We start from the raw sequence: 21865 nt of genomic DNA on the forward strand, positions 1-21865 counted from the left end.
AGCATCCTTCACCACAGTTCAGTAAACTAAAGCTTCCGTATCCTACAAACTGCTCTTTGAAAGACAACCTTCAAGAAAGAATATATGGAGAAAAACTGCAGATTCTAACCTGATGAGTTCTGCCATGAAAGTACACCATGTTTGTGCTCCCCAGAGCTCGAACCTGCATGTGAAAGCCAGATTGTATCCATTAAGACAAAAGATTAAGAGTGCAAAAGTTCACATAGCATTATCTGCATGAGGCGGTGAATATGGAATACACACTCGTAAAACAGCCTTTTCAGGTTTTGTATATTCATAAAGCCGAGCCTGAAAAGAAGCGAGTTCTAAAGCAAAATTTCCTGCATGTAGATGACTACTATACTGATGCTCAAGAAAAACTGACAACTGCCTAGAAATTTATAGATCTATTGGAACCGAGCAAGCGGCCATTATTGCAGTGATAAACATGCACGATTTCTGGTTTCATGGGAAGGACAGTTCAAGTCTGACGACACAGGCTTAAGAACTAACAAGTCTAAGTAATGCTTAATGACACAAAACATTGATAGAGCCATTATTTTTCTATTAAATTTTTATAGCCACTCCACAGTGCACAGGAAAAAGGATTCAGAGCATGACTACCGGTAAAGAAGCCCAGGTTACAGCACCCACCCACGAATGTAGCCAATATGCCCAACATAATGTACCGCCTCCACCATCTCCAGGAGTTTCATTAACCAAGTGAGTAGAACCACATCTGAAACTGCACACTACTGTGTCTTGAGTGCAGTTAGAGCATACCATATTTACTCGTTTAGTACCCACAGCACCAATTTTGGGATGAGAAACCAGAAGGAAAAAACAGAAGAAACTATCAAGACCGAGTTTCTCAATGCACTGCTCTGAAAGAAGTTTAAAGGGACACTGAAGCACTTTTTTTGAAAATCAGGCTGGCAGCGGCGTCCAATAGTTTTTCATGCTGTATACTGGAACATCGCATACAAATAAGGCAAAAACAAAAACAAATTGCATTTTTTAGCAGAAATATGCGGCCTGTGCCGCGGGGCACACGGTGCGGTGCGCCGCCGCCCGTGATTGATCAAAGAGGCCGTGACGACACATTGAGGACCAGAGAAGCTACCGATATGGATTCGGCGCTGCATTGAGTGCAGATCTTAGCTTTCCATGGTGTTGTGAAAGTGAATATGGCGACTATTTTCTTCAAAAACCTTCAAAGAAAAAGATACAACAGTTTGTTCATTACATATGTTACCCGAAACCAAAAAAAATCCAGTAAAAATTTCTACGCCTAGCACAAGCATACGCCAGCACGAAAGACGCATATGCAGTCCATGCGTAAAAGGTGCCAGCACAACCTTGGCTCGTATCCTCGGAAAGAAAGGGGTGCGAACAATACTCAAGCCAATGACCACCACTGGACGCCTCCAGGCTCGGCCGAAAGAGCGTCATCCAAAAGAAAAGGCCCAAGGCGTGTACAAAAAATCCTGTTTTCAGTGCCCAACATTGTAGGTTGGGGCAACAACAAAGTATTTCAAAGAAACGATGAAGCAGCACAAAGCTGATGTCAGAATGAGCCAAGCGCAGTGGCCTAGCACTGCGAGGCATGTGACCACAGGATAGTGACGCAATAAATGTGCGCTGGAAACCAAGCCAAATACGCGCACAAGGCTGCTGCTTCAGTCGTCGCGCGTTCAGCAGATGCCGGGATATATTAATCGCTCCCTCCGAAACGTTAACCCTTGATAGAGCTGCAGTGTAGGTTCAGTGACCTGGTGGTCAACTATATGTGCGCTTAAAAGCCAGGCTAGCTGCTACTCGCCCGCTGCCACAACTTGATGAAGAAACCGAGCAAGGTTGTGAAACATCGTGTTTGTATGCAAAAACTTGGTTGGCGTTCATTTCTCTCTCAAATTTGCATCCCAAATCAGACAGACCTCTGCCGAACACTTTCACTTTAATCGCTTAGCTATGATTAAACCAGATGCCGCATATCAGTGGCTTCGATGCCTGCTTGCTTGCTTGGACGCGTTGAACTGAGCCTAAAGTCACTAACCGAGCCTTGTGAGCCCCGCCTCCGGTGGTCTGGCCGCGCCTAAGCTGAGGAGAGCGACACATGCTTGAGCCTCTATAAAGGCTTGGCAGGGGCTTTTCTAACTTCTCTAACTACCATGGATGGCACGGAAGAAGTCCATCCCTGGGAACATGGTGATGAGGTGAGCTCATTGGACAGCAACTAGAGTGACAACTGATGACAACAATGATGAATTATTATTATGCAAGGGCAGGTTTGGTCAGACAGCACCGTGGCACAAGGCACTTTCGTCAACACTAGGGGAAGTCTGATACCCATTTCCAGGCATTCCATTCAGCAGAAGCTAGGGGGAAAGCTTGCGTATTGTACCACTGGTGGGTACCCAGTGGCACAGGGAATCCAACCCAGCACATCGTACATGCGAGATGCATGCTCCAATGACTTGGCCCCCGTTGCAGGGAGAGTGAATGCGGCGAGAAAGAGCGAATTAAAGTTTGACTTGTCATCAGTTGCTGCAATATTCTGAGGAGAAATCATAGCAGCACTATACTTGTTTTACGGACATTTTGTGATGCAAGGGAACCAGTCGGGCAACGCTAAAAAACGAACACTGGGGATCAGTAAATCCGGTAAAACTGGTGCAGCTTTGAACAACAGTGTACAGCATCACCAGAGCACGCAGCTTAAAGAAAGCATAGGCCAATTTTTTTAGATGGCCTCGCATTATAATTAAACACTTTTCACCTTAAAGACAAATAAAAGCCTCTACTGCCATCATGAAATGAAATCGATACGCTATGAATTCCAGATGTGCAGATACACATGCAGTATTGTTAGAAAACTAAAATAAACATTGTCACAGCACACTCCATACAGCCAAATGTAACCTACTTTCAAAAACGCCTCAAAAGAAAATGGAAGATGCCGGAATACAGACTAAATGAACACAGCAATGAATATTGTTTGGACCGAGTCACTAATGCCATGTGCATAGACGAAATGAGGTCAGTCACTTGTGACCAACGACAAGGAAACAAAGTGCACTCTTCAGCAAAGACAAAAGGACGCCCAAAAACCAGTAAACATTGGCAAGTACAATAGAATATAAAATTCACCACACGATACAGCACACGCTTGGCATTGTTAGAGCCTTCACACGGCGTAAGCCAGGAGACAAAGGAAGAAGTGCCGAAGTCACACTGAATGATGTAAGCAAGCATTTGCAGATTCGAGGCCATACATCACAAGAATCAGGATAAAGATTGATGTGGTAGACACAGAGGCATGAAAGGCTAAAAGTTCCAATGCATACAATTTTAATCCTAGATGCTTCTGCTTTGATGGAAAAATGAAAGAATACTGAATATAATGAAAAAGTCAATTCATCCACATAACAGAACAATCACACAAGTACCAGCATAACTTCATTTTGTGCTTTCATGCGATGTCACACGTGTAGTTTTTCACAATGACCATCACCTCAGACGTGATCTTGCTTTGATCTCTGGATAACAGGATGGGGTCTGATTCACCCTATTGCATGTCACCCTTGACGAAGTGACATGCGATCTCCTACTGACACCGGCAGAGACCTTCTTACAAAATATGCAACATATCCTGAATGTTATAACTGCCCTAAAACATGCGCCAATTCGACCCATTGCATTCTGGAATGCCCCATGGCCATTCAGCCTCTGAGTGACCAACAACTAATGTGATTCTATGAGTACTAGTAAATGCCCACGACAAGAGTACACACGTTGCAGGCTTCACTTGATTGATGTATCCGGTCAGGAGTTCTGTTAGTACCACTACTGTAATGGGAATCCCATTGAGAGCTTAATTTAAACTGTTCAACCATTTCACGCCAGTTATTTCTGCTACACGACTCTTGAGCTAAGAAGATGAAAAGAACTTGGTGCCTATTTATGTTCCCGTTAGCCCCTCCTTCAGTCTCCATCCCAAGCCTAATGCCATTCCTGTGGAAAGAATTATACTATTTTCGAAACGAATTCACTAAAAAAACTTGTTTTCAGGGCAGTCCCCATTTTCCTTATTATTTAAAACTCTGTAATTCAAGCAAAATCATTAAAAGAAACTTCCAGCTCACTTTGTACACAGACACAATGCACTGAGATCATTTCACAAGCAATTTTCCAGGTTATGAGCCTCAAGCAATGGAGTCATGCAAGGTGGTCAGGTGTGGTATTGAAGGTTTCTTCCTCTGGAACCTTGAACACATTGGCTTATCAGTAACGGCCTGCAAAACAACGGAGAACAAATGAGCGTCACAATAAAACAAACACAAATGCCACAAGCAGCGGGGTCTCTGCGCTTTTAAGCAAATGGCAATGCACAAAGAAACGAAAATGCACAAAATCCACGTCTGACTAAATATTCTGTCATGTTCTTCCTCCTGCAGGCACAAAATGTGAAAGGATATGGACAGGGATAAAGAAGTGCAAGGGCAACCTGCTGTAAACTGGGAGTACAAATTTATGAAACTGGCTAGTTGGTTTATGGGGGTTTAACATCTCAAAGCAACTAAGGCTATGAGGGACGCCTTAGTGAAGGGCTCCGGAAATTTCGACCAACTGGGGTTCTTTAACGTGCACTGGCATCGCACATTACGCGGGCCTGTAGAATTTTGCCTCCATCGAAATTCGGCTGCTGCAGCCAGGATCAAACCCATGTCTTTTGGGTCAGCAGCCGAACGCTGTAACCACTGAGCCACCACGGCGGGTAAATTTTGGAAACTGATATTCTCTACCAGCTAAAGTTCAATGCCGCTTGTGATATTTGTAGCATAGTTGGTCTGGATAGTTCTCTTGGCACAGTTCTGCATATGTTCGTAGCAGTAGGTTGCATTCAAAGGTTCTTCCTCAAGTATGTACTCTACGTCCTCCTAATAATGCTCCTCATGCCTACAATTCGAAACAACATGCGATAGAGTAAGCAGAAGTCTCCAAGGCCACAACAGCGTTGTTTATATGCTTTGTTATTGAATACACATAAAGCAGTCCTAGATCAGCGGACGACCGAAGAGGGGGACTCCGTGGATGCTAGGAAGACGGCATTTTGTCCCAATCCCACTGCTAGCTTTAGGCGGGTCCAGTAATGAGCCGGTCGCTTTGTCCGAGTCTCTCCATGCTGTTGAGAGTTCATATCACCACGATGACTTGCAATCAATATATCATTCGAGACACGTACATAAGCTATCTAATTTTGGCATTAAGGTGAAATAGCACTTATCTGCATTAACCTTAAAAATGTGGCCTACGAAACTTGGAAAATCGAATTAACGATATCACGGTAGAAATCTAACCCAAAGAGTGTCAGACCAAGAAGGTGCATTCATACCAATACGGACGTGGTCCCTGGGGTTCCTAATCCCTCTCTCGGGAAGTGGAGAGTGTTCGTACTTTTATAAAGTACGAGCGCTGCTTGAAGGGGCTCTCACCTTATTTGAAAGCATTATGATTTTATATTTCTTACTGCTGTATGAAATCTCCGTGCAGTGTAAGTAAAGCTAGGTCCATAACAATGCGCTCAGAGTGCGTTAGGACGCTAAGCATCCCAGTGCTCTTATGATAGGAACAGGTTATGCTTGTGCTAAATCTGTTGTTTTTAGAAATTTTTCTCTCAGAAGTGTTTTTTCACGAGCCAAAAAAAAGGATGGCACGCCGCGATCTTTTAATAACCCGATTTTTCCGGTTGTGTCCAGCTTCAGTAGGCACTCGTCTGTGACACTGGTTCGTGCAGACCTCTAGCACAGAGTATAATGTTATGTTTTGTAGCTTTCCTCGAATCTAAAGCCTGCTTTGTGCCATTTAAGCATCCCAATACAATACAGCAGTTATGCTATTTCATCAACATTTAACCAGCATCGCTTTCTCACTCCATAATAACAGCCTCCATGCTCCTTTATTTTTTACTCATAGGGGGCGTGGGCCCGAGATGTTGGAAGGAACATTCCCATTTTTCTAATCAGACAAGCAGTTTTAAGAGACTGAAAGTGTTGGCGGCAGACGTTGCTCAGTGTTATACTTATTTCCATGTTTTGAATAAAAATGGCCAGCTGATATGTAGTAGTCTTACGTATGCTACCAAGGGGTATCTATTAGCGCCTGTCTTGCGCACTGTTAAAAAATTCTCCAAGTCCGAAGAAGAGAAAAACCGCTAAGAAACCTTCGAGGGTTTGCGTGGTGGTGAACACCAAACACAGATGCGGCTACAGTTCAACATCTATTTCAATCACAGGCTGACTCAATGCCAGAAAAGCAGAGGCTTGAAGTAAAAGTAAAAGCAATCACACACAGTGATGGCATGTCCTTTGATTGCTGGCAGACTGTAATTGATTGACTTTGCCACACCAAATATTTTTCCTCCACTGATTTAAAGAGCGGGTACTGGCAGACGGAGGTTGATGAACATGAACAGGAAAAAACTGCCTTCGTCACTCCCAATGCCCTCTATGAATTTAAGTTGTTCTCTTCGGTCTCCGTTCACCGTCAGTGACGTCTCAGCGAATTTTAGCAACATTTCAGCACTGATTCTTGAATATCTCATTCAGCTCAGCTATTCTGTGGAAGGGAAGAAGCCTTGTCGCTGCCACTGCTTTCCCGTGCTGTATGTACTGCTCGTATCATCCGATGCGGACCGAGTAGACCCAGGACGAATGGGGGATATTCGCAAGCGGTGTCCCCCATACTCAGCAAAAGGGGGGTCAGGAACCCCCTGTCCCCTCCTCCTGCGATTTACATCACTGCCTATTTTACAGGACAGGAGCATCAAGCTATAGGTCAGCATAGACTGGCAGCAGTTCTGCTGGCATCTTCTTCCCCTGGCTACTGGTGCACCTAGGACCAAAGCCTACAAAACCAAAAACAAACGAAAAAGGCACAGCAAACACACACAAAAAACGATAAAACACACCCCATATGAATTTTCATAAATTAACGCCAATTAAAGCTTTGCAGCCTATTGTGTCTACTTCCCCGCAGATGCAAGCGTTGAAGTAGCAGGTTTAAAGGAATCACTCCGGCAGATTTCACTGAAGCATATTTCTCTATATTGTTTTTATACACTTCTGCGGCTTTCATGTTACTGGTGAAGGCATTAATAAGCCCGAATCTTTCGTGACTACGCGGCAACATTAGGGCACGCGCACACGAAGACGGACCATGTCTTCACATGCACACGCTGCAAAAGTGACGTTCACGGGGTCGCACGAAGTTATCCTTGCTCTGTAGGCACATAGATTTCCTTCTCCAAAGCTGCTTCTTCTCACAGACTGACAACACACAAAAACGAATATGTAAAGCAACAGACTGAGTTACTAGGCACAACCGGCAACACAGGAAAAGCGTGCGACTGTTGATGCCACCCGCGATGAAGCTTGCGCCATCCTTGGAGTAGGCAAAGTTGGAGTGGGCAAGTTTATATACAAGAAAAAAAAAACATAATTGAACCATGTAGACAACTTCAATTAAGTATTAATGACGCAAAAAAGTCTGATCTGTGCACAAGGTATAGTTGATTGGTGCCCAACATGGAGGAAGGAGAGTTTTTTCCGTTCCCTCTTCCCTGCCTCCATGTTTTTTTCCCGTGGTTTTTTCCTTTCTCCAAGGTGCCCAAACTACATCAAAAGCTTTATGACGTGGATTGGACTTCCGGGTCATTCCTGTGGTTTCGTTTGTGAGGGCACTGCATGCAGACATGCGGTTTCGGTCTTTCTTTCATTAATACTATCGTTCACATCACTCGAAAAAGTCAGTTTTGCGCTGCCTCGACCTGCAGAGACTTCACTGCAATGGGATGCAACATGTTCCGAGTGCCATCAAGCATAGGGAACCCCACAAACAGTACGCCGTTGCGATCCGCTGGTAGACTGCCTGCGACGGTCAACCCTAGGCTTTGCTTCGAGAATTTTGTTGGCTGCACAGTTTGAGAGCGTTGTGGAAGTTGAAGAATTTGGTTAAGTAGGTTGTTTCTCTCCTTGAGGAGCACCAATTTCTCGCTCGGACAACTTCGGCTATGTGTCACAACCATTCTCGCATGACGGCGGTACCGTGTGCGCTATGTTTGCAAATACAGTCTAGCCCGGTTATAACGAAGTCGGCGGGAATCGGAAATCACTTCGCTATATCCGCTATTTCGTTATATGTGGACTACGAAAAAAAATGCAAACATCGGCATACCGATGTATTGCCGCTGAAAGAAGTCGACCAGGGTCCCCTGAACACGTTTCGCGAGTGCGGACTTCAGGATTGCGGCTTCCATACCATCCAACTGCGAACCAAAGATCTGGTCGAACTCCGCGATAACGATAAAAATGAGTCACGCTTCCAACATGCACAATGCTGCCGCGCTTTCTCCCTGCCTTGCGCGCCGCGGCACCTACATAAAACAAAGGGCGCGCTGCCACACCTCCTGCAGACTGCAATCCAGCCGTGGCGCCGACTGCCTGGGAGAAATAGAGAACCGAGATTGGCCAAGACAGCCGCTCTCTGCGACGTCATCGAAAAAAAAAATCGTCTCTTCCTTTTTACATTTTTCCCCTGCGCGGCGTGCTCTACCGCTCTACGCCGTGACGCCGTTCAAGGACGGCGCAACACGAGACCGGCGTGCCATGCAATGCAGTGAAGCAACCTTTCGCTCCGCAGGAGAGCAGACGACGCCACGAAAGGACGCCGTCAGCCGAATTTTGCTCTTATTTTCGCGGACAAAATCGCCTCAAGGACGCAAAAATGTGTTGATTGGCAGATTAATTTTCGGTTGGTATTAAATCTCTTCGTTATATCCGCTGACGCGCTCTTATTTACTTCGTTAAAACCGGACCCAAAATGTATTGAAGATGCAAAAATGGGAATGGGAAATTGAAATCCCTTCGTTATAACCGCTATTTCGCTATAAGTGGCTTCGTTATAAACGGGCTAGACTGTTCGGCCTCTGTTCGGCCTCCGTCAGTACATCGTGACAAGATGTTAAAGGACAGAACGATTTATTCCTCAGACATTTGTGCTGTATGCGAGAAACTCGAATCCATAGTTAACAAGACGTATGTGGTTACTGCCGTCCAGCTGCGGAAACGGAGACATGTTAGCAGCACAAAGAAGCAGATTGCCAGTTCGAAATCTTCACCTGGGGAGGGAGCTCGCACCCTGGGGTATCACCTCCTTTGCTCCACTACGAATGCGCCGATATCCATTACAACTGCTGAAGGAGAACGCTAGGACCTACAATAGCAACGAATTAGCGTACCTCCAAAGGATCTCATTGCAGAGCGCCATCTAATCGTGATTTCGTGATGAGACAGTGAACAGAGTGAAAATGCACAGAGCGCATTGTCGCATGTATTTTTGTCGCACAATTATGCACAGTGCGAGGTCTATTAAAAATTTTTAGAATATGAATAGATAAGTCAAACACTGCCTGAAATCATATATCTTTGTTAAGCACTGGAATTGCCATCATACCGCTTGTCGCATTGTGTGCACAGAGTTTTGTCTGAACCCATGAATTGCCTGGCACACCGACCCCTCCTGCTCACACACTTGCTGGTTGCCAAAGCTCTTCTTTTTCTCGTGTCAAAATCATTGTCAGTGCTTGGCAACTCACATCCTGGCACAGAGATTGCTCTTGTACAAAATTAATTATGCTGCTTAAAAATAAAATATCTGGGCCACTTGCATACATTATAACCTCTATTACCTTACAGAGCCCAAAATGCTAAGTTAGCACTTTTTAAACACCATTACACCAGTACACCACGTACACCATGTTGGCACAACCTAAACAGAAAACTACTCCTCTGGCTCAGCCCACCATGATGCAGAGAGTTTTGCGTTGTCACCAACTCTTCACACAAACATTTTTGCAGACATAGGTCCGCATAGGGGGCAGGAAAAAAAAAAAGACGGCGCTCCGGAAGAGGCTGTTGCACTACACACCGATGTTTTCACACGACGCAACCCGAGTATCCACCACCACAAAATGCACTGCATGGAGCACCAAGTCGCAGAAGCATGGCACCACTGCTGTAGTCGGGGAAGAAAACACTCCGACGGCCGTGTACCCAAGATCGTATCACGTCGCACACACGGCAGTTTTCAAGCACAGTGCCTACACGAAGCGCGATCAAAATCGGTGATGGACACACAGCAGAAGCATCGTCGTTTAACAACGCTCGCTTCGGTAGAGATCACTGTAACCACTGCAACCAATGCGGCTAGCTGCACAACGCCGCGTTCATTTCAGCATTCAGAAAAAAAAAAAACTGCGCGTAGTGAGCCTTCACACGTGCGCATTTCTCTGCCTTGACAAAGAAGCACTTGCTCCGATCGCAATCACTTTCACTACGCGCACATTTGTCACTGTGCTATGCAGCTTATGCACGCACAGGAAATTCGCCGTGAGCAACCTCTTTTTAAAGATGGATGGATGGACGATAATGGCTTTACCCTTTGTACCGGGCGGTAGCTTTCGCCACCTAGCCTATACTTCCCCCATTGTTGATTTATTTTTATTTTCCCTTTCTTTCCCTTTCGCTCTTACAATGTCTAATCTGTCTATCCCTTACCCCTCAAAATTCACCCCTCCCTTGATTTCCGCCACCAATCCTCCAGCCGCCCCTTCGTCAATGTCACGCTTTTCCCATCCACTCACCCGTTCTCCCCAGTAAATCCCAGCGCTATCTCTATGGACGTTGCTGCCCCCTCTGGGAGGGCTGGGCGGAGTTCTGCGCATCTCAGAACCAAGTGCTCTATGGTCTCCGTTTCCGTTTTACAAGCAGAGCACAAAATATCCACTTCTTCAAATTTGGAACTATACGTTTTTGTTCTCAGAGTCCCTGTCCTAGCCTCAAAAAGCAGTGAACTGCCCCGCGAATTATCGAATAATCGCTCTTTTTTGATGTCCTGTTTTCGTGTCCTATATATGCCTAGCGCCGATTTTTCCTGCATTCTTTCTTTCCACATCTTTCTTTCCGTCTCCTTTACCTCCGCTTTCACGTTAGTATTTTGTTGCGTCCCATCCCTCACCCGTAAATACTTCATTCTTAGCTTTCGGGTTCTATTTGTCCATTTTGTATTAATACTTTTCATGTACAGATACTTGTACACCTTTTTTGCCCACCTTGTCTCCTCCATTTGGGTTAGTCTCTGATCATATTTCAGTTTGCTGATGGCCTCCCGAACCTCGAACGACGCCCAACCCATATCTCCCTGGACTCCCTCATTCGGAGTGTTCCCATGGGCTCCCAAGGCTAGCCTTCCTACACTTCTTTGCCTGACCTCTAGCCCTGACTGTACTTCTGATTTCATGCACAGGACTGCATTTCCAAATGTGAGGCCCGGTACCATGATTCCCTTCCATACTCCTCTAACCACCTCATACCTATTATAGTTCCATAGTGCTCTATGCTTCATAATGTCTGAATTCCTTTTTCCTTTATTCTTCAGAATCCTCTCATGCTCTTCCAGATATTTTTTCCCTTCACTTAGCCATACACCTAGATACTTATAAGTTCTTACATGGTCTATCATAGTGTCTTGTATTTCTAGTGGGTCTCCCTTCTCATCATTATAGACCATTATCCCCGACTTCTCTCTACTGAACTGGAGTCCTAGCTTGTTGCCCTCCTCACCACAGATTTTAGCTAGTTCCTGCAGCCTATCTCGCTTGTCTGCTAGTAGAACAATATCATCCGCATATATTAGTCCAGCCAGCACTTGGTTTACCTTCTGACCATCCTGCATATAACTCACGTCAACTCCTACCCCACTCTCTTCCAACCTCTTTTCCATTTGGCTCACATATACCATGAAAAGTAGAGGTGATAGTGGGCAGCCCTGCCTTAGCCCTCTCTTAATTTTAGCTGGTTTTGTAGTTTCTCCCTCCCAGGTTACTACGACCTCATTGTCTGAATATACACGTTGTAGATATTCAACCAGATTTCTATCAGCGCCATATCCCTTCAATTGGTCCCAAAGTTTTTCCTGATTCACATTGTCATATACCCTCTTAATGTCTAAAAATGCCATCCATAGAGGCCTCCGACTTGCCTCAGCTAGCTCTATACACTGCATTATGACAAATAGATTGTCCTCCAACCGTCTGTCCCTTCGGAAACCGTTCTGCAACTCTCCCAAGATCTCCTCACGCTCTGCCCATTCTTCCATTCTCATTTTCACCATCTGCATTGCTAGCCTGTAAATAACTGATGTGACCGTAATTGGTCGGTAGGATTTAATGTTGTCCCTGCTTCCCTTGCCTTTGTATATTAGTCTCATCCTGCTCACTTTCCAGTCTTTTGGAACGTCTCCTCCCTCTACTACTTTTTCAATGATCTGTCGTAATTTCAGTTTGCTTTTTTTGCCTAGTATGGTAATTAATCTCATAGGTATGCCGTCTGGTCCTGTCGCTGTTTCGATGGGAACCTTGCCTTCTATTCTGTCCCAGTCCCCTGCTGTTCTCTCCCTAGGCTCTTCCTCCCCTGCCCCATTGCTGTCCCTGCTCTCCCCTAGACCATCCGCCACAAGCTCTGCAAATGCTGCTTCGATTGTTTGTCTGATAAGTTCTTGTGCTTCCTCTCCCTCTACCCTTTCTCCATCCTGTGTGGTCAGAGTGTGTTGGATGCCCTCTGTTCTCTTCCCTTGTAGCCTTATGTGCTCCCAAAACCTCTTTGCAGCATTCCTATCTTTCTTATTTACCTCCATCATCCACTGGACTCCTGCCTTTCCTATTTTGGCTTGGACCAATGACGCTGCCTCCCATTTTCTCTCAAGGTATTCATTCTATTTTGCATCCATTTCGTCTGGTGGGGCCCCCCTTTTCTTTGCAACTCTGTGTTCCCTGGATGCCTTCTGTCGTCTCGCTATGGCTGCCTTCACTTCCCTGTCCCACCAGCTTTTTGGCGTGTGTCTTCCCTTTCTTCTTCCCTTTTTTCTTTGGGCCTTCTCTAACTCCCCTTGGAAAACCCCCACGAGGGCATCATATGTCCACTCCCTATCCGGCTGCCTGGACACTATGCCTTCAATGTGTCCGGACACTTCCTGCAGTTGTGCATCAGTGAGGTTATGTTTGCTTTCCCTCCCTTGAGTTCCTACCGCTGGTATTGCGCTACCAAATGTAATTTTGATTCTTCTGTGGTCGCTTCCCAGGCTTTTCATACCTTCTTCATCAATTTTCATGTCCCCTAACCTGTCATACAGTTTGTGTGACATTAGGCAGTAGTCAATAGTTGAGTGCGAATTATTTCTTACCCATGTTACTTTCCCGTCGCATTTTATTTCCGTATTCACCATTACTAGATCATGGGCATCGCAGAATTCTCCTAACATCTTCCCCGTTGTATCTGTAGCTCCGTCAAAGTATTCCAAGTGAGCGTTCATATCTCCCAAGATGATTATTTCCTGATGCAAGCCTAAGTCCCTGATGTCTTTAGACATACATTCGAAATGCCCTTTATTCTCCTCACTCGACTCACTCCCTGTTTTAAGGTATACAAACCCTATTATTGTTCTTAGACTCCCCACTATGCCCTGGAGCCATAGATGCTCTCTGCAGTTTTCTCTTACTCTTTCCCAATCTTGCCCATTTACTAATGCCCCTTGGCCTCCACCTTTACAGTCTTTCTCTTTTCTGTTACACCCTATCCAAGTGTAACCTGCAATGTGTGGCGGTTCTTCCATGTCTCTCAGGTGAGTTTCCGTAACCCCATATACCCCAATGTTTTCAGAGTTTAGTTGTTCTTCGATTTCATCCCATTTATTTCGACTTCTTCCCCCTTGCATGTTAATGAACCCAACACTCAGAGGTTGCTTCCTTTTCGTTCGCCGTGCCCTTGTCCTGCCCCCCCTCCTTTCATGAATTTGCTGCCTACTCCGTGGTCTGCAGGGGTTTCCTGCGTGCCTGTAAAAAAGCAAGTGCCCTACGGCCTATCCTCTTCCCAACCTGCCATCCCGCTGGTTCGGCGTAATGGATGCCATCCGGGCAGAATGGGAGAAAGTTCCTGTCTCCATAAATCACCCGGTTTACATCCATCACGTCGCACCTGAGGGTCTTTCCCAGCTCTCTGATTGCTGCGTTGGCCCTCATAACCTGGTCTGCAATGTACGGGCCCAGTCCCCTGATCTCCGGGACTGTGCACAGAACAATGTGCACTGCCTCGGAGGTCGCCCTAAGTTTCTCTACCCCTGCCTGTATTTGTCTTCCAAGGTACTTCCCCTTCTCCTGCAATACGCCGTTGACCCCTGCGTGGAGAACCACGAGGTTCTCACCTTCCATGTTCTCCCACAGTTTAGCTTTGGCCCGCTCTGCCACCTCTCTAAAGCACCCACCCGAAATGCTCTCAACCTGCACCTGCTCACTGTAATTGACTGTTTTAAGTAGTGCTCGCTTTACCCTGTGTATGTTTGAGCTACCCACTACCCAAACCTTCCTACCACTGCCTGGCTTTTCTCGGTCTACACCTTGCTCTTTTTGTTTATCTGGTCTTGGAGCCTGGGACCCTTCCACAGTACTTCTGTTCTCTGCCTTCTCCGGCTGCTCGCCTCTCTTCGGCGTGCTCCACACTCACGCGGCTGCCCCCCAGTCTGTTATGCCGGCTGGCCGTCCTGCCTTCCTCTGCTCTGCCTCCAACCTTTCTGACTCTCTCGTTCTCAGCTCCTCAGCCTGCCTTGCCAATTGGGCTCTTTTCTCTCTTTCCTCGCTCAATTCTCGCTCTCCCTCCAATCTTTCTGCCTCTCTCGTTCTCAGCTCCTCAACCTGCCTTTCCAATTTCGCTCTTTTCTCTCTTTTCTCGCTCAATTCTCGCTCGAGGGACTCTACCCTGCTGCTCCATACCCTCTCGACTCTAGTCTCGGACAGGGTTGCCAGGTCTTAATCTCAAAAAATAGGCAAGAAAATGATAAAAGTAGCCAAAAAGTAGCCAATCTACGGCCACGGTCTAAAAAGTAGCCAGAATTGGCGCCAAGACACCAAGAAAACGTCACCAGAGGCAGGAAATTTACAGTTTAAAGACAGTGGGCAACCTATGGGGCAACAATGCTTGTAAATAACTTGGAAGCATGAGAGGTATTTATGACGTGACTTGAAAAGTGACCAGAATAAATCATTTTCTCTTCGGCAGAGCAAATACTTTGTGTTCTTTTGACGCAGTAATAGTTATTTATGCATGAGCATTAGAGGGGACATGTCGCGATTTCGTGATGGGTAAACAAAGTGAAGCCCTACGTGAAGCCCTTGTGAGTCCTACGTGAAGGCGTACGTGGAACTCTAGGAGTGAAGCACTGCATACCAGATTATGAGTACTCTCCCCACCATGGCTGGTGGAAGTTAAATTACTGGTTGGTTGAGACTGGTTGCTTGGGAAGAGCAACCTGGGCACAAGCCCCACCAATGGCAGCACCTGCCATCGCAGGGCAGTAGCGTATTGCTTAACCACTGCACCACGGCGCCAGGAGTGGTAGGACTCTCAGCGATCAGTAAATGTAGAGAATGACCAATTCCACATATCTGGACATTAGCCCATTAATGATATCTCGTCATGCCCTTAAGACGGAGCTCAAGTCTGATTAAGTCACCGATCTTTGTCTGAAGCCTGCTTGACGTGTAAAACCGAGCCTCGAACCGAAACCGAAGTGAAAACCGAAGTGCCTGCACAACTAATTCGCATTTGTCCTAACCCCGCTAAATTGTTCCCCATTTATCGACAACAAGGCAGGTACAACAGGATAATGTTGTTCATAAATAGCACTTCAAAAGTAGCCAAAAAGTAGCCAAGTAGCCAAGCTCAAATTTTTGTCGCCAAGACCTCTCAAAAGTAGCCAATTTGGCGCAAAGTAGCCAAACCTGGCAACCCTGGTCTCGGATTCCGCACGCCTCTCCCCATGGAGGAAGGAAAAAAGGAGGAGAGGCCGTCACGTGACATTTTGTGCAGCCGGAAACAAGCTCGGCGCCATCTTACTCTGGCGGGCTTCTGTTTACATTTCGCCGCCGCGCCGATTGCGCGCGTGTTTCAAAGCCAACGAAGGAGCGTGCTACCGCATGGGTGCAGGCCCCCGCGCGAGTGGCGCTTGGCTGCTTGCCGGTTTAGGGTGCCCTATGCTGGTGTTCGTCAGCGGAAAAGTTAATAAAGCGGAAATACCCGTGTCAGACAGGCGGCTACTTCCAGTTACTGCTTCGTACTGCGTCGTATTCGTGCCGTCTCCAACTGCTTGGCCCTGGTCACAAACGCCATAAGACCCTCCTCCCCCCCTGGCAACGCCTGTCCCCGGGAATCTGAAGGCTGCATTCGACGAAACTAGTATGCTTGCTTGTTTAGCTCAGCGCTAGAAATTTGCCTTCACCGGGAGAGGTGAAGGTCAATACGCTCAACTGTACGCTCCACTTTTCTCTACTTGGTGAAATACTAGCTTGTAATGTCACTGCATAGTAGCACACTTTACTTGTGATCAACAATACAGGCCATGAAAGTCGATCTGTTGTACGTAATGAATGCATCAAATTATTTTTCTTCAACATAACCACAGGCCCTTTTGCTGGGCTAGTTGGTGTGACATTATGTTCAGGAAAGTAAAAACAGCATAAATTTTACACAAACCACACAGAAAGATGGACAGGACGGGCGCTGTCCGTCTTTCTGTGTGGTTTGTGTAAAATTTAGCGCTGTTTTTACTTTCCTGAACACAATAACCACCACAAGCATCAATGAAATTCAGCGCACATGCGGATCCTCATTTCACCACATACTTTTTACGACAAATAACACTATCACAGGACATGGGCACAATAAACACATGTGAGAAAAGGCCTCCAAATTCAGTTAGACCTTCGCCTTTTTCGCACTTCTTGACCATGACATCAGCTAGAAAAGCAATTGCAAACCTGCTACAGGAAACCGGTCTATAGCCATAGCGCGTGACCAAAAGCACAGAATTGGCCACGATATTGATACGTGCATTCGAAGAGACAGTAGTGCATGCACTAGAAGAGGAAGAAGTTAGTTGGCTCTCGCTCGCGCGCTCGGACCACTGAGGGACCGCCGCAGTTTTTCGTACTCCGGTTTTCGATTTCGCGTTGCACGCTACAATATGAACGAATACATTTGAGCCCGGCACGTCCCAGAGGCAAATAGCTCGCTAGACGCTTCAACGCTTAATTCAAACGGGCATGTAACAAAGTTTCTGTATACTAAGAGCAAAGCGAGCGCAGCTGCTTCCTTTACAATATCGCTCTCCGCCCATGTCATGGCCCCCGCCGCTCAAACAAGCGCAATCGTCGAAAAACGAAAATGACAGTTATACCGACGTCAGTGACAATCGCTGGAGCGTTGCAAGAACACGCATAGGTAGCAACGATCGAGGTTTCACTGCCGATGTAAACGGGAGGGCACACACACACTGCACGTACAGGACGCGAAACGTCCGCACAATGCGCCGACGACCGCTCTAGCGCACGCCGTATTGAATCACTGGTGAACGAACAGCGCGAATGCAGCGGCGGTCTCCCGACGGCTCCGAGCAGTGACGCAGTAGACGAAATGCCCGTGCGATCGTGGTCGCCGAGCACGTTGAAATCAATGCACGCAACAACGAGAGTTTTGCAGCTAATTCCACCTGTGATATGAGTGAACGGCGCCAACGTCAGCCTGTGAGCACGATCAAAAACAAACTCGAGCAGTTGAGGAAAGCACGCCTACGCCGCACCTCAAATGCTACGCCGCGGCCGTCTGCTATCGCCCGGTTTGTAAACAGCAACTACAACGCCGTGAACCGTGAACCACGTGATTTCCTCCACACTTTTCTCCCAGGGTGCTGTGTGGAAAGGGCCTCTCCTCTTTTTTTCCTTCCTCCATGCCTCTCCCTTTCCTCCCTTAATTCCAGGCTTATCCAATTCGCTCGCCAGTTGTTTTTGCAACTTCGCGACTGTTCCACACAAGTTGCACACAAAGCTTGTCCCCTCCGCCTCCGTCACACTTTCGAACCGCGTTTCGTCCATGTAGCACCATCTTTTGCATGACTCGCATTGGACGACGTCTTCTCCTTCCTCCTTGGCTTTTTTTGCCGGACGCCCCATGCCCTGAACGAAGGGCCCTGCCCCGCCAATGTATGCTGTCTACATGCCACAGATCAAAACACACTAAAAAAAGAAGCTACATCAGTCAGAACTGTAACCTGCACATCCAAGACCAGATTACACACACAAAAAAGAAAAAAAGGCAGAAAAGATCGAAAAACTTTTTACATAAAGGCCTAGCACATGGTTCACGCTAACCCTACATGGGCCCAACGCTAACTTCAACTCCCTGATACCTACTTCCCTAGTCCTGCCACCTGTTGAAATCTGCCGCCGCTTTCTAGTCCATAATCAACCCAAACAAAACAAAACAAAACATAGATTGTACTTAGCTACAAATGGATCGATGCTGCGACGAACGATGACGATGCCGACCGTCGTGATGGTGATCGTTGATGCCGCCCGTTTTTCCTGCATGGTTGGCGGGGGCACGTTTAAGTAATAAAAAAAAAACAGATAACGAGGACAACGTAGACAGCCTTAATTAAGTACTAATCACGCAGCATAGTTTCAGCTCTGTGCAAGGTATAGTTGATTGAAAACTGGCTGTCAGTTGACCTTCCTGGCATACCGAAAGCAAAACCGAATTTTGACACTTTTGGTTTCGATATCGCACTTGATAGAGCACAACGTTTGAATTTTATATCCGAATCTTATATCGAGCGGTGGGAGACCGTGCTGGCTAGCTCTAACACCAGAACGCAAGTTTTGGCGGTGGAGTGGGCTGACAAAGTCGTCGAGGGCTGCGTACTCTCGACCACTTAACGCGGCCTCTTACCAAGCTCTTTCCGGCGAATAAAATGTTTTACAATCAATCAATCAATCCGGCTTAGCTTTTACGTGCGATCGTTTACTCTTCGCAACTGCTTACTGCCCGAATAGAAATCATATGCGTAGATATTTATCCACTGTATTGAAACAACACCCCGCCGACGCGCTGAATGCGCAGCACTAGAACGCGACCAGCTCGATGCCGCCACGCGCAACGCTTGTCAGCTGCTTCCGTGGAGGAATGCGAAAGCATGTTTTTTGAAGAAAGGAAAGGTCGCAGTAGCTCTCAAATCTAGGCATCTTGGTAGACACCTCAACCGCGCATTAGAGCATGCAGCTGAAGGTGCGTCATCGGTCCTAACCCCTGTCGCAAGATACAGAGCCTCCAACTTCGCATCGCGACATCTCCGTGGGCATCTCAACCGCATATGCCATTGGTCCGAACCCCTGTCGAAGTCAGCCTCTAACTTGAATAAAACATGTAAGCTAAGGAGAAATGCTACGACACCGCACAGAACGCTGTATGACGAACGGTTGCTCAAAATATTGAATGTTTTCAGGAACACTCCAGGGGGGTATCTGTTGCAGCCAGCGTCGTTACTTTGGCGGACGCCGTGGTTGCGACGTGCGTCTGTTCTTTCACTCCTCTATCCGCACGTGGCAGCGGTTGTGGTTCAGCTCGAGCCAGTAAGCAGGCCCGTGCAATTTCCTTTTCATCTTTCCTTCAGTCGCAGCAGCTGCAACCACCTCCTCTGTTGTTCAATCCAGCGTCGTCGCTTAGGCGAGCGCGGTTTTGCGCCGCGCGTCTCTATCATTCTTCCTCTCAGCTGTGTGCACGTGGCAGCGATTGTGAATCAGCTCGCGCTCTAAATTTTTCGTTATCCTGCCGCGTCATCTAATACGCGGGCGGCCTGGTACGATTAGACCCCAACTTTCTTTTCATTCTAATTATATGACGTCATATGTGACCGATGACGTCACAGCTAGAGACCAACAACCGGCGACACATTTTGCGGACATTTCCGGCGTCAATAAAGCCTTATAATGCTTTCGCATTAATATGCAAGCATGCCGTGCTTAAGAAACAGAGGCCACATCTGGATATTGTATTCTCCTACTCCTCACATATTCTGCGCATTCTCTACTTTTTCGTGTGGGTCCGGCTCCCTCTTTCCTACTCGTGCTTATTTCTTTATTTTTACTTGTATATTACTACTCTACATAGCTTTTTACTCTCTATCCGATTCTCGCTCACGTACCTGTTGTGTCCCACCCCTATAAAAGCGGGAACACCGGCGAAGAGAAATCACTCGAAAAACATAGGTCTTCCGATTGAAACGTCAAGTCAAATATGTTTCCTTTAACGAAGTGTATACTTCACTATATACTCTTTTAAGCAGTCAAGTAGTTCATGCTCTCGAAACATATACATATATTTCTTTTGTGAATTGTCTATCGAGTAACCATGACTTGCATTCTGCTATGTAGGTTTGACTAGGTGTATCTTATACTTCAATATTTCATTTATATATATTTTTTATTTATTTCTTACTATCTCAAAAGGCCCTTTGAACGGGTATCACATGACAGAGTGGGGTACAGAGCATAACATTGCTTCACGTGATGACTTGAATAGTGCAGGGTCAGTATAGAGCACGACGTGGCCGGGAAAGTCATTCGTCTTTCGCAGTGCTCACAAAAAAAGAAGACAGATGTGCAGATGTGACGGCAGGCAGAGGATAGGAGGTCTTTTCATGGTTCGTGCAGCTCTAGGTACAGTAGGCAGGGATGGTGACAGACTCGTGTGGAACATGATAATAGAATTTGTGCTGTAGATAGCCTTGCGATTTGACATCGGTTAGTTAAATTTCCGATATGAGCCTTGCATTTTAGTTTGGCGACACTTTCATGATACGAATAATCAGAGATGAACCCAGTGCCGCAGTTTTGTATTGCTTTTAGTGTATTTGAAACATTATTTTGATTAGGGTCCCAAATAGCACATGCATGCTCTAGTTTCGGCCACTCAAAGGTTACATAGGCTCATGATTTCAACGACGGTGGTTGAAACCTTATAGGGTACCTAGTTGAAATCAAGAGGAAGAAGTGGGCTTGGGCAGGGCATGTAATGGAAAGGCAAGATAACCGCTGGTCCTTAAGGGTAACGGAGTGGATTCCAAGAGAAGGCAAGCATAGCAGCGGGCGGCAGGAAATTATGTGGGCGGATGAGATTAACAAATTTGCGGGAATATGGTGGCCGCAGTGATGGAGCGGAATATGGTGGCTGATGATGATGATAATGTAGGAAATATTCACTCTTGATTTCTTTGTGCCAAGCATGTGCAGGTCATTGATCTACTTTCTCACTGCCACTGATTCCGATGTCGCTCGGAACACAGCAAAATTTTTTCGCGCCCATGTGTTGTGTATGATGTCTCCTAATAGAGGTGTAACTGCATGTCTATGGTGAAGCGAGGGAAGTACGCTCAGAGAATCAGTGGAAATGATGCTGTTCTCGATGTTATCATTCATTATTTTTTCTATAGCCAGAGACAGCGTAACACTGCAGTGAAGACGGATGCAGACAGAGATAGCTGTACCGTTTTTTCCCAACTGTTTTGTACTGTGACGCTAGCAACGTAATGTGCCAATTTTAAACCATCAGCATAAAATGCTGGGTATTCCTTGTATTTTTCTTTTCGTAAATTTTCTTGTAATAGGTTAACCTTTATAGGAGGCTGTGGACAGGTACTACACCAGGGTGGCCAAATTCTGTCTAGTGAGGGTGTACATTCTCGGTTCTAGCCACCGAGATCAATGCCTGGTTATACAATTCCACCAACACAATGAGTTTATTTATTGATTTTTTAAACCCAGCGGAGAATTGCGCGGCAGCAGGATTCGACCCTCGGTCCTCTTGCATGTGAGACTGACGCTCTATTTCTACACCATTGCTGCCCATTCTTCCTAGTCGAAACC

At 46.4% G+C, this 21865-nt stretch overlaps 1 protein-coding gene across 3 annotated transcripts in view; it reads right to left on the reverse strand.

Moving 5' to 3' along the window:
- LOC149329366 (uncharacterized) overlaps positions 1–21865 on the reverse strand; it is an 81875-nt gene that overhangs the window by 14500 nt on the left and 45510 nt on the right. The window contains exon 1 of one of the 3 annotated variants that reach the window (XM_089560212.1): positions 110–10612. The exons of the other annotated variants lie outside the window; for them this stretch is intronic. Coding sequence (XP_089416338.1) covers positions 110–191 — 82 coding nt within the window. The 5' untranslated portion in view covers positions 192–10612. Of the gene's footprint in view, positions 1–109; positions 10613–21865 lie in introns of those variants that run through there. 3 annotated transcript variants of the gene reach the window in all.

The sequence above is a fragment of the Amblyomma mixtum genome, chromosome 9, assembly GCF_055824585.1.
Source record: "Amblyomma mixtum isolate Tamu chromosome 9, ASM5582458v1, whole genome shotgun sequence".
Classification (NCBI taxonomy): Eukaryota; Metazoa; Arthropoda; class Arachnida; order Ixodida; family Ixodidae; genus Amblyomma; species Amblyomma mixtum.